Genomic DNA, 14089 nt, shown 5'->3' with positions numbered 1-14089 from the left:
TCATTACTCAGAATCTCAAAATGAGAAAATATCGAAACCCCTTTGCTTAATAAACTCGACACAGGAAACTAGTTGGGCAGAGGGGGTACATGACAAGGCTGGGGGATGTGACAACAAATGCATGTCTTTTGTCTCTAATTGCCTGGTTTTCATAAGAATCTACGTTTATTTAGAGTATGATTGTTTTAAGAAATTCTCATTCCACCCAATTCCTCTTAAATGTAGATAAAGTTAACAGTGTTTACTGTCAAATTCCATAAATGCAGAACAGTCAATGCAAATTTGCGGACAGGCCAGAAAGTTCTACAGGACTTACGGTAAACTTGACTCACTTTATAACTTGGAGAGAGTGAAAAGCTGATAATCAGTGTGTTCAAAGGTGTTTAACCTTACCTGAGTTCATGCTAATTATTTTATGATGCAAGCTTTGCATTTTGTTTTTGTATCTGTTTTGTCTAAGCTTTGGAATTTTTATTCTGTGTGGTAAATTGCTTAAAAATGCACCAAAGTCTCATGGGGTACGTTTTCCTTGGATTTCAGGAACTGCAAAACACAGCTGTGGCAGAAGGCCAGGTGGTGGTTCTGGAGTGCCGGGTCCGAGGGGCACTCCCTCTGCAGGTCCAGTGGTTTCGGCAAGGGAGTGAAATCCAAGACTCCCCGGATTTCCGAATTCTACAGAAAAGTAAGGAGAAGTGCCCATGTCACCAAATCTGACCATTGTATTCTCTCCAGCTTCAAGAAAACCAAGAAGTACTAAATCGTTGAGATTAATTGATCTCGATTTTCAAAGAGTGGTGAGATCAGATCATCTACAGTATGTTGAGATCCAGTATGGAAACTGTTACCCCTTTGAAACTCTAATGAAAGATATATTCAATCTTCTCAAAAAATGCATATATAAATTTGTACTCAAATATGCATGAATAATTTTGGGAGATTCACAAGGCTCCAAGAGCCCATTTGTGAACTGACATTGGAAAAACTTCCTAGTGTAAGTTGACACAGAAATTTGAGTTTCTATATTTATAGAAATATAAATTGATCTACTATCACTTTAACTGTATCTTTTGTATGATGGAGTTTGACTGTAACATTTCTTCAGACATGTCCTAGACAAGGTAAAATAAAGGAACAAGTAGGTTTTTTTGCTAATGGAACCCAATTCTAATACTTTGTTCTCATTTATTTTTTTCATGTGGCAAACAGAACCTAGATCTACAGCTGAACCTGGTAAGAATATTTTTAGCTTTTTTTGTTGTTGTTGTTGTTGGTGGGGAGTGGATAATGTATCTTTTGGGTCTCAATAGTTCTTTGTTTCTATCTTAAAGCCATAAGCTGAACAATGTTTTTGTAGCTCCCTGGAAATGTGAGACCCCCTAAAAGACAATCTCTTCTTTAACATGGAGTCTGTACACTGCATTTTATATCAACATCTTTCTTAGTAAAACATTAAGTCCCATTCAGACAAGAAGGTCAAGCTCAGTGACTTCAGGCTTTTTAAAGTACAGTCTTATAGGCTCAGAAAGCAAACTAAGCTGATGATGAAAAAACATCCTCCTAAAATTCCAGTAGAGGAGGACAATCTACTGCATTTGTACTGATCAGAACCCACTAACAACCCCAACTTAGAAATGTGTCTCAGATGAGAGCAGCTCAAAGAGGTAAGCAGAATGGACCCTCCCCCACATTTCTCATTTATGTGCCCTGAGCCATAAACTTTTACTATTGCACAAGCATGAAGAAAGTCATCTTGCCCCGATCACTCTTAATTATCAGGTCGTTTGACTGGATCACAGTACTGTGTGACCCAGGAGCCTCAGGCCCAGCTGTTCCCTGCCTCAGACTTCTTGCGTATTTATGGCTCCCTGTAGGCTGAACCGTGTTTGTAAAGGAAACAAATTTTTGTCTAGGTATTTCATCGTATGTCCTCTGCAAGACTGTTTTCTTTTGTATTTTTCCCATCAGCAGAGTTGCACTTTAAGGGTAAAAAAACAAGTCCATTTTCCTGTTTCTCCTGTTTGTGCCTCTGCTTCAGTGTCAAGCGGCTCTTGCCACATGTGTCTTAGGAGCTGTGACCTTGCTCTGACCCTTCTTGGGGGAACTGGAAAGTTCTCTGTAGGCCACTGCAGGTCAGATTACTGTAGTCAGTCCCTGAGCCTCTCACGTCTGTGTACCGGATCTTTAAGAGCAGTGTTCGACCCTATTAGGATCCAGAGTTTAAGGGAGGCTGAGTACCATCCTTCAGGAACAATTGGAATTGATCTGCTGCCCTCTTGTCATGAATTACAGCTAGAGCAAGACATCCCACTTAATGTGTCAGTCACCACATCACATACTGTAGTCACTTTCCAGACTGTGGAAATACACAACTGCATATTTTGTCTGTGAAATGTCTTTGAATAAAATTGCATAATGCTAGTTCCCTGATACATAGACTTTCTGATATTAAATCTGCTGTATGAGCTAATATGGAAATCCTATACGGAGGATTTCCTACAGGATCTATCTATCTTTTATCTTGTAGATAAAAGATATTTGGTTCCTGCTTTTATATCTGTCTGTCTGCCTCTCTATCTATCTATAGTTAAAAGACATCTTTTGCATTTGCTATTTTAAATAACTTTAGATAGGTAAGTAGGAAGGTAGGTAGGTAGGTAGAGAGATAGATAGATAGATAGATAGATAGATAGATAGATAGATAATAAATAGGCAGATACGAAAGTAGGAACCAAATATCTTTATCTACAAGAAATAGCTTATGTGAAACAAACCTATAAAGGAATTTATGTCTCTTCATGCTTTGTGTATAAGTAAGACTAAAATTTGGAGCAAAACATTGTAAAAATGTTACTACTGGCATGAGTTAAGGCAACTTTTGACATTGCATTTTAGCTTCTGAGTGAATTCTACAACCCTCTTTTCATTGTGTGTTTTACATTGTCATTACGCACACAGGGGATAATGATTTATCCAATGTCTCTCATAATGTAGGTTGGAAAATCACAAACTAACCATCATCTGCAAATTCAAAACACTGCTTAGAAACTGCACAGCTTAGTTTTCAGTATGTGTGTATTTGAAAATGGGAGACACTCAGAATATGCTGTCTAAGGAGGAATACATTTGGATGAGGAGGGAGGAAGGAAACATTTACCCCAAGCCCTGCCTCCTCATCCCTTACCCTACATGCACTCCTTCTGTTTCAGTTACGGTTTGCTGTTTTGCTTCTACGATATAGTTTTGATCATGAATCATTTAACAAAATTAGTCCTAAACATCTTCATGGAATCACTTGACCTCTAGAACATCCTGAAATACCATTTGCTTTCTTGTAGCAAGATCATGCAGAAAAGAGCAAGATCTGGAAGGCCTTCCTTTTAAACCCCTGTCCTAGCAATGCAGAAACATTTTTCCTCTGTGTGTTCACTGAATTTCTTATTTACATAGTTAAATCTGAAAGCATTTAAGAAAACAGACTCCTTCATTCCAACTACAATAATAGCATTTTCTGCAAAATTTTTCCTGCAGAGAAATATTTCAAGCAAATTTGTCAATATACAAAAGAAACATTATATAGTCAGGAGCTATTAAAAACTAACAATAAGTTTTCCTGACCTATGATGATTTCTCCACAGTTGTATTTACCATGACGCTACAAGAATTTCTCCTTTCTCTTTTATAGTGTTAAAATGTTCTGCTTCAGTAAATCAGCAGTTAGCATGCAGCATTAAATAAAACCCATGATCATAGTTTTTAAACAAAAAAAAACCCTTAAACACATTAATGACTACTCAAGTGACTAATTAAATGAGTTGTTATGAGTCAGAACTTCAGAACAAGCAAATGTGTCAGCATATTTGTGCTTAAACAATGTTTTGTTTTGCCTGCCAAAGCTAGTTATGATACTTTTACTAGTTCCCAAGGGTTTTCCTTACATTAACTTTGAAGTTGCTGCGTCAGAGGAAAAAAACAAAAAATAAATATGACCGTTTACCTGCCTTAAATGACCTGATTGAGTGTTACATCTAATGGACCTGTGAACAATCTGTATAGAAGTATGTAGGAACTGGATTCCCTAATAACTGGATTTTTTTTAGCCATTGTTAAGCGGAAGGAAGAAAAACAGACATGACTACAATACATCTGAGGCAAGAGATAAATTTTATAGGACTAGGTCAGTGATATTTTCCAAATGCTAAAACATAAATAGCCTTTGAAATTCAGGAAAACATTTAAGCATTCTGGTTTTATTACTCTCTCTTCCTACCTTCTTCCTGTCCTCTGACACAGTCACTCTTTCTTACTGTCTCTCTCCCTCTCTGTCTCTTTCTCTCCCCTCACCTCCTTCATTCCCTCCCTCTCTTCCTCTTTCTCCATCTCACTCCCTCATTCTTTTTATTTCTTTTTTTTTTACTCTTCTCTTCACTCTCTTCCTTATTCATGGGCAAGATGGTTTAAAGCTCTCGAAATAAAATTGAAATTCCCTAGTACCTAGATATAGCCCCATCAGGACTTAGATATTTAGATAAAGAAGGCAATAGCCGGTTGTCTCCAAATGCATCAGTGCAACTGAAACAGGTTTTTCTTGTCACCACTGCGCAGTATCTGTCTGATGTGTTTTACACTCCCCTCTCTGTCTAGACAGCAGCCAGCTTGCATCACAAATCTTTGCAGACTGTTTTGTGAATTAATAGCTAGTCAGCTTACTTAAGACCAACATCCGTTTGTCATAGTACCTTCTCTGGCCTTCTTCTTTGACATTCTGACTTTGTGCTGATAGAATCCTTCAAAGACTAGTCTGGGGGTAGAGGGCACAGAAGATTCATTTAACAGCTGTTAATACTCAGTCTGTTACTCAGCTGTCTGGAAACAGCCACAAACTGTATTGAGTTACCTCTACAGCACTGTCTAATAGCATGCAAAATTAAAAACACAAAAATGTGTCTTACTGGTTGTGGAATTATACATATAAAAGTATATTGCCTCCTGCTTTCAGTTTGAATTTCTGCTAACCAATGTGACCCATCCAAGATCTTGTACAGGCTTTGATTCTGTGATTCAAAATATAATGTAAGTTACACTAAGTTAAATGTTCTAAGTTGCTGTTGTGAGAGGGCAATGATAGGGATGTTTCCTGAGATCCCAGTAGATGGTATGCAGTAGAAAATGCATGTTCTAGGTCAGGACGGTGGGTTGAAAAAAGTGGACCATATGAAACTTATAGTTTCCGAACCCTGGATGCCCTGGGGTTCCAACCCACGCTGACAGGGAGGCTGTAATATATTTGAAAATTTTTATGCAAACACATTCAAACTTGACATTTGACAGATATGACACAGTGATGGGCTTGAGCTAGTTCAGAATTTCAAGATTAGATCAGCTCCATTCTTTTCTATGCCATAATCTCTTTGTGAAACTGAGTTTTTGATGAGTGTGTGATAAAAAGTAAGTACCTCATGAAAATCCATGTGAAACATGAAATGAAGCTGGCTCATGCAGTCTGATTCCAAGAGAGGTGGGTTAGTGCCCAGAAGGTGCACACAGCCATTAGTAAGAAATAGTGGCTATTTAAGAATAAAATAAGAATATTTTTATTTCCATTTACCTGTATTTTTAAACACGATGTTGTTTGGGCAGAAATACTTATTAAGTTCTTTGGAAATAACTACATAATAAACATAACTATTAGTTACGCCTTTGGCTTAGGAGCACCATTTAAAAAGTATTGAGATACTTAGAGTCCCATGAACCAAGAAAGTTTGGTTTACTCTCTAGACCATGAGTGTCCAATCTTTTGGCTTTCCTGGGCCACACTGGAAGAAGAAGAATTGGCTTGGGTCACATATAAAATACACTAACACTAATGATAGCTGATGAGCTTTAAAAAAATCCGGCAGGGTGCGGTGGTTCACACCTATAATCCCAGCACTTTGGGGGGCCGAGGCGGGTGGATCACAAGGTCAAGATATCGAGACCATTCTGGTCAACATGGTGAAACCCCATCTCTACTAAAAATGCAAAAATTAGCTGGGCATGGTGGCACATGCTTGTAGTCCCAGCTACTCAGGAGGCTGAGGCAGGAGAATTGCTTGAACCCAGGAGGCGGGGGTTGCGGTGAGCTGAGATGGTGCCTTCGCACTCCAGCCTGGGTAACAAAAGCGAAACTCCGTCTCAAAAAAAAAAATCTTATGTTTTAAGAAAGTTTATGACTGTGTTGGGCCACATTCAAAGCTGTCTTGGGCCGCATGTGGGACAAGCTTGCTCGAGAGAGAGGGGGGAAGGTGCATGACACATTCGAGTACACACTAAAAAGAAAATAGACTTTTGGAATTCTCAATGCTAAATGTGACTACTACCAGTCCCCTTCCAGGACTCACTTTCCAGCCTGGGAGCTTTACCTCTCTCAGCAGAGACTGAAGGGTTCTTCTCTGGGCAATTTGAACATCCCAAGAGAAAAAAATAAATTCAAAGATAACAATCTGGGAGTTTCTCTTATAAAGATGCCACTTGGAGTGTGCTATGGGGAAGGCCAAAGTGATGAGTTCCTCTCTTGTACTCAGAGCTTGATAAACTCTTAGCCATGTCAGACAAGCAGAGAGAAAGGCATCTGGAAAAAGCCTCTGGCATGAATGATATAGGAAAATAAGCGACCTTCCCAAAAGACAACTTGGAGAAAATGGATTTGTAGAGAGAAGAAAACATAAAACAAACAAAGTCTCTCCTAAAGGATATAAGGAAATCATTCCACCCAAGAAATAAAAACGAAAGGCTAGGAAAAAAAGAGAGGGGCAGACACTTGAAAAACAGAGTTCTTGAAATGAAAAGGTTCACAGCAGAAATGAAATGAGCAAATGTCCCACAAAGCACAGCAAAATGACAAAGAAGGAATGGGAATGTAAGAGAGAAAAGGCAGCAAAATTAGAAGATGCACGACAAATAACTGGGATTTGGGGAAGAGGGAAGAAAGAAGAGAGAGAGGGGATTATCAATGAAATATTTTTTTAAGTTCCCCAAACTGAAAAGTGTTAGTTTTCAGATGGAAAAAAAGCCACTGATTGCACAACATATGGAATAAACCCAGACAGAGTCAGACACATCATCATAAAATTCATAATTTCCAGGACAAGGAGATCATTTTACAAGTGTCCAGGGAGAAAACATCAGGTTTTATACAAATTAGCAAAATGCAAATAGCATTGGTTTTCTCAGCAGTCACCCTAGACACAAAGAGACAATGATGGAAAAACTTCAAAATTGTGAAGTAAAATTACCTACAACTTGGAATTCTGTCCCCGGGCAAAACTTCAGGTGGAAATCTAGCAATGGTATTTTCAGACTTGTAATGTCCCCCAGATTTTCCTCTGGAAGCCTCTGTAGACAGTGTGCTCCACCACAGCAAGAGAATTAACCCAGAAAGAGTAAGGTGTGGAGGTGGAGTACAGGAAGCAGGAGGTCACATCCACGCAAGAGGCAAAGGGCACCCCTAGGAGGGTGACTGCTGTGCATCAGGATGAAGGACAAGTTCAGCTTGGAGCCGCATGCCTCAAGAGACAAATGCTGTGAGGCTTTCATCATGAGGAGGTGCATTGCCTCTGGTCCAGCCCATCTTTTACTTGGATGACAGAATGGCAGGGCGGTAAGCCTGACTCAAAAATCTCATCTCTACTTGGCCTGTCCTGCCCTCCCCTCTATGGACTTTCATCATAGAAGTGAGCCAGACACAGAAAGACAAGACATCACATGCTCTCACTTATTTGTGTGATCTAAAAATCCAAACAGTAGAAGGGTGGTTACCAGAGGCTGGGAAGGGTATTGAGGGACTGTAGGGGGAAGTGCAGGTGGTTAATGGGTATAAAAAATAGAAAGGCTGAGAAGACCTAGTATTTGGTCGCAGAATGGGGTGACTGTAGTCAATGAGAAGTTAATTGTACATTTTAAAATAACGGAAAGCATGTAATTGGATTGTTTAATTGGAGGATAATTGGATTGAATAACTCAAAGGACAAATATTTGAGGGGACAGATCCTCCATTCTCCATGATGTGATTATTTCACCCTTCATGCACGTATCAAAACATGTCATGTATCCAATAAATGTTTATGCCTTCTATGTAACCACAATTTTTTTAATTTAAAAAAAATGGAGATATCATCTCCATCAATATCTGTATTCCTGCTGGATGCCCACACAAGGCCCCATCAGACTGTACCACCGAGTAAGCCTTATATTTCCCAGCACTCACTCAAGACCTTACCCACTGAGTGCTCCATGGGGCCTTGGGAAACTTTCAGGGACATTGAATCTAGTTGATGGCCCAAGATGGTTCTTGTGATCTTTTGCCTAACAGTGACAAGTCTACCTTTTCTTTAGGCAACCAAGATCTGTGCTCACTACTCAATTTTTTTAAACTACAGAATGCATTTTTTAAGGATACATATATGTATGGCAAACACATAAACAAAATTGAAGGAATTATCTCAAAAGAGAATGAAAATTAAGTTGGGGAAAGCATATGAGGTATTTCTAAAGTACTGGAAATGTTTCATTTCATAGACTCGAGGATAGATACACAGGGTTAATTTATTCTGTTATTGTACTGTTATTCCTTAAACAGTACATTTTAAATATCCTTCTTTATATATAATATTAAATACAAATGACAATTTCTAAAACTTCTTTGCACTTTTTTTTTTTAAGCGGAGTCTCTCTCTGTCATCCAGGCTGGAGTGCAGTGGTACAGTCTCGGCTCACTGCAACCTGGGGTCAAGTGATTCTCCTGCCTCAACCTCCAAAGTAGCTGGAATTACAGGGGTCTACCATCACACCCAGATAATTTTTGTATTTTTAGTAGAGATGGGGTTGACCATCATGTTGACCAGGCTGGTCCTGAACTCCTGACCTCAGATGATCCATCTGCCTCAGTCTCCCAAAGTGCTGGGATTACAGGCATGAGCCACTGCGCCCAGCCTCCTTTGCAGATATTGATACAAGCATTACATTTACCCACCTTGAATTTCATTTTGTTAATTTTAGCTTAAGAGTTCTTTTTTGCCAACTGTGTTAGCCAAACTATGTGGTTTGAAAGGTAAGAGCTGAATTTCTTTTTTAGTTACTTGGGACCAAAAAAAAAAATAAAATAGTTGCAAAGGAAACCATTTATGAAATGTCCCCTTATTACCCAGGGGACCCAGTAATCTTATCCTTGCTGCCTCATCATTTTATGACTTCCCACAAACAAAATGGTTTGTATTTGTATTTAACCAAGTATTAAGTAGGTCCAGGAACTTAAATTCAGGGTTGCCTTCTGGGAGATATTGCTGTGATTTTGTAATTTTTAGGTAAATGTAAAAAACAGAATTTATCACCAGTAAAAAGAGTTTCTGATTTAGTAATTTATTAAATGCCCTCAAATCAAAACCTTAGGAAATCAAAACACAGGAAAATTAGATTAAAATGGATCATAATTAAGGTTATTAATAACATTTTTCCATGTATACTGGAGACAGTTTCCTTAGTACAGATAAGTAAGCCTCTAACTCCCTTTATTTGACATAAGAAGTCATTTTCTGATTTCCTTTCCTCACCAAAATTTATTTTACAGATGTCTTACATGTCTTTGTTCAAGTGAGATGCTACCAGATGAGTATTCAGTATTACAGCCTCATTTCCTCATGGCTTTCTTCATTTTTATAATGTCAGAACCATACAAGCTATGATGCTTCTTTCTTTCCACAAAATGTGAACCTCTTGTCACTGTTGGATGAAATTTTCTTAGAGGAGAAAAGCTGGGCAAACTTTGGGATGTTTTATTAAAATGTTATCTAGTAAAAATTGCTGTGACATTTCAATGCATGAGGGTCACTAAAAGAACATCTCAATGTTTATTTTTTATTTTTCTATTTTTTTGTTCTTTAAGTCTGTAATTTTCTAAATGTTCCATGCGTCATGAACTATATACAGGCATACACCTTATTTACAATGGAAGTATTCCTATAAAATCATACACAATGAATTCCACTCAATCAAATTTGAAATACACAAAGGAAACTTGTAGGAAAATTGGTCTTACTGAGAATTCCTTTAGAAAATAGTCTTCTTACATAGCCAGTGTTTTTTTCCTTGATCTACATTTCATATATGCATTTACTTAAAAACAATTATAGGGAGGCTGCCATGTGTGAGAGGCTAAGAACATGGCCATGAACAAAAATCGTTTCTGCACTCAGAGAACCTGAAACGAACAAACTAATTACACAAGAAATTCTTTAGCAGAGTGAGGTGGTAGCACGTAGTCCCAGCTACTCAGGAGGCTGAGGCAGGAGGATTGCTTGAGCCCAGAGTTCAAGGCTGCGGTGAGCTATGATCATGCCACTTCACTCCAGCCTGGGTAACAGTGAACCCCTGTTTCTAAAAATATTTTTAAAATAAAACAAAATTGCCCTAGCTTTATATGATTTTGTGATTGTCTTCTACCATCTGCTGAAATCTCCCACCAGAGGCCTGGGCAACAAAGCAAGACCCTACCTTCATGAATCAATCAATAGATAGATGTTATGTAAGTACAGTTGTGATGATATTATTTGTGATATATATTATTTAATTACAGTTATAATGTCTCCAAAAAATGTTTGCCATTCTAAAATTCCTTTGGGTGGTAAACTGATGAAGTCTAATTTAAAAAAGGGATGCTCAGAGAAAGTAATGTTTGTGGGGAAACATAAGGCTGAGTAGGAGAGTGCTGAGTCCTCCAGGAGGAGCAAGGGCCTAGAGACTCCCCAGAGCCTGGCTTTGCAAGGAGCTACCCCAGAGCCCATGTGCCCAGTGCTCAGAAGGCACGGACATGCGAGGCACAGAAGGAGCTTGACGAGAAGCAGGGACCTGGTTATGCAGAGCTTCAGAGATCACGATAAAATGTTTGATTTTGTCCTCAAAGTCCTGAAGAATGGGAGGATGATAAAATGTCATTCTTACTAAGAGAGCCCTCTGATTTAGTAGGGGCAACTGTATATACAGCCTCGGGATTTCTGAAAATGGCATGACTAAAAGAACCACCAAGTCACAGAAGGATCAGAAGGAATTCTTTATAAGTCATCAAGATCATTGCTCTAAAACCACTTTTTATCATTCCTACTGAATAAAATTGTATCCTCTTTTTAAATGTAGGTTTCAAGGCACAGAATTATGTCTATGTTTATAGTTGAAGCATTCTCAGGCATTGAACTGGCAAGCATATTGCTCTATGTGTCCCCAGAAACTCCGTCTTTCCAGATGTAGATGATTCAAGATTGAGAGAGTGAAGTGCTCTCCAGAGAGCTAAGCCCTGGGAAGATAGTACGGGGTCCTAGGCCCTGGTTGTCCAGGCAGGAAGTGCCCAGGTGTTGCTGAAAACTCAGAAGCCTTCACCACTCCCAGCAGCATCTGCTAAGGGTGAGGGAAAGTGACTTAGCACTGCCTGAGGCCCGCTGCTCAGAACCTCACAAGAAGGGGTTCTTAGGCATGTCCACATTATCATGTACTCTTGACTCAGCTTCTATCCTGTTCCAATGTGTCTTATACCTCAGAGGACATACTGCCCCTCCCCTTATGCGGATAAATAATTCTAGTGAATCATTTGGATAATGAGGAGAGTAATTAAAGATTTTTCAGCATTAGGAAACCCTGTTTCCTAACTTAAATCTCTCATTACCTCATTTTACATCGGATTTCTTCTGTCCTGAACTAGGAAAAATGCAGAGCAACTAGGGAGGCTTTGTGCTCTAGAAAAAAGGTCACCCGTGTGGGAGATGGGTGCCGAGCTTCAGCATTTTGGCTCTAGCATTCATTAGTCAGGACGCTGAGAGGATCATTTTGGACACCCAGGATTCATTGACACTGAACCTGAAGAAATGAGGGACTTGACCTAATCAATCTCTTACAGCACTGGTCTTCTAAACTGTATTTCCCCTTCTAAAAAGGCTAACCTCACTTTTAACTCATTCTGTAACCATATGCATTCAATTTAAAGATTCCCAATCCCTTTCCAGAGACATCTCATTTTCCAAATGATTAATCTTATGGAAAGCTCCAATTCGAATTATTTCCACACTTTCTATCATCCTCTTCAAATGGAAAGCCAAGAACTGTGTATATAGTCAAAAACAGAGAATTACATCATACTCTCTCTGGTATCTTATTGTTTTCCTTCTATTCAGTGAACCTTTTAATCAAATAATTACTGTGTACTCTACATGTATCAGTATCTCTCAAACCTTTGTCTGTAAACCCTTTTCTTAATTAATCACCCAGGATTCATTGATGTTTATCGAGCCAGGAACTGTGCTGTGGGGCAGTATTTTTAAACTGCTGCTCATGGCTCATGGAGATGGAGGGCAACCGCCATGTTACAAAAATAGAGTAAAAATAGTAGCGTGCATCTTGTGTAATAACTTTAAATATTCTTTTGTGAAACTTTTATTTCCGTGTGTGTATATATATATATATTACATATTATATATATAATGTAAATATATAATATCATCTCTGCTGAATAAAATTGTATTCTGTTTTTAAATGTAGGTTTCAAGGCACAGAATTATGCCTTGAACATTATATATAATATTATATATACATTATATATATTGCCTATAATATGTATAATATATACACTATATATAATATATACACACTATATATAATATATAGAAAATATATACATATATACACATGTATACATATGTAATGGAAATGTAGATATGTATGTATGTATGTGTGTGTGTGTGTGTGTATATATATATATATATATATATATATATATATATATATATGTATGTATACCTATCCTTTACATGTGACTGGATTGGACATAAAATATATCTCTTCTGTGGGTTTCAATCAAAAATGTTTGATACCTGTTTTTTTAGGACACAGTTTTTTGTACTTTTCTCAAGATATAAATCATCTGGAAAGGACATAAAAAAACAATAAATCCCGGCCAGGTACAGCGGCTCATGCCTGTAATCCCAACACTTTGGGAGGCTAAGTCAGGTGGATCACAAGGTCAGGAGTTCAAGACCAGCCTGGCCAACATGGTGAAACCCTGTCTCTACTAAAAAATGCAAAAAATAGCTGGGAGTGGTGGCAGGTACCTGTAATCCCAGCTACTTGGGAGGCTGAGGCAGGAGAATCGCTTGAACCTGGGAGACAGAGGTTATATATAGTGAGCCAAGACCATGCCATTGCACTCCAGCCTGGGCAACAGAGCAAGACTCCATCTCAAACAAAACAAAACAAAACAAAACAAAACCTTGGCCCCAGCCCAGATCTCCTAAATCAGAATTGAATCTCTAGGGGAGAGGAGGGGCCCTGTGTAATCAACATATCGAACCAGTGAGTGCTCCAGGTGATTCTTCCCATCAAACAAGTTTGGAAAATGCCACCATGAAAGATTCAAGATTCAAAAGTTAACAATAATCTCCACCCAATTTTAAAAATGGTTGTGTCGCCCCATCCTAACCAGAATAACCCACTGGTACTGAGGAATTAAGGCACATCTAATACAAATATGAATAATATTTATATCTGCATCCTTGAGTGTATACCAAAGGTCACATGTAGGATAGAAATAAAATTAGAGTAATGCAGAGTCCTGCCTATTTCAGAGTTGCCAATTCATTTTTCTATCCTTTAGTTTTTCTTCATCTTTTTAAATAAAAATTACTGATTTTAAAATATCAAAAATATACATTATGCTTCATCGTTTTAACATGTTTTCATATTTTTTGTCTTACATTGAATTGGTAAATATATTACATAAATACATATAAGATACATTATCATATATTATGGGAAAATAATTATATTCATGGGATAAAATGCTAGGTTTTGACATATGTATACTTGTAGAATGATCAAGCTAATTAACATATCCACTATCTCAAATACCTATCATTTCTCTCTCTTTTTTTTTTTTTGGATGGAGTTTTGCTCTTGTTGCCCAGGCTGGAGTGGTGCAGTGGTGCAATCTAGGCTCACCACAACCTCCACCTCCCGGGTTCAAGCAATTCTGCTGCCTCAGCCTCCTGAGTAGCTGGGATTACAGGCATGCACCATC

The 14089-nt window shown here is 38.3% G+C and overlaps 1 protein-coding gene across 29 annotated transcripts in view; it reads left to right on the top strand.

Moving 5' to 3' along the window:
* The window catches only part of PALLD (palladin, cytoskeletal associated protein), a 469895-nt gene that overhangs the window by 231395 nt on the left and 224411 nt on the right, over positions 1–14089 (top strand). For all 29 annotated transcript variants that reach the window (XM_078366289.1, XM_078366298.1, XM_078366290.1 and 26 more), the window contains 2 exons: positions 541–682; positions 1207–1230. In XM_078366289.1, the coding sequence (XP_078222415.1) occupies positions 541–682; positions 1207–1230 (166 nt within the window). The remainder of the gene's footprint in view (positions 1–540; positions 683–1206; positions 1231–14089) is intronic.

This window comes from Callithrix jacchus, chromosome 3 (genome assembly GCF_049354715.1).
Source record: "Callithrix jacchus isolate 240 chromosome 3, calJac240_pri, whole genome shotgun sequence".
NCBI classification, from domain to species: Eukaryota; Metazoa; Chordata; class Mammalia; order Primates; family Cebidae; genus Callithrix; species Callithrix jacchus.
The sequence above is the reverse complement of the archived record's forward strand: the minus strand, read 5'-3'. Positions and strand labels throughout refer to the sequence as shown.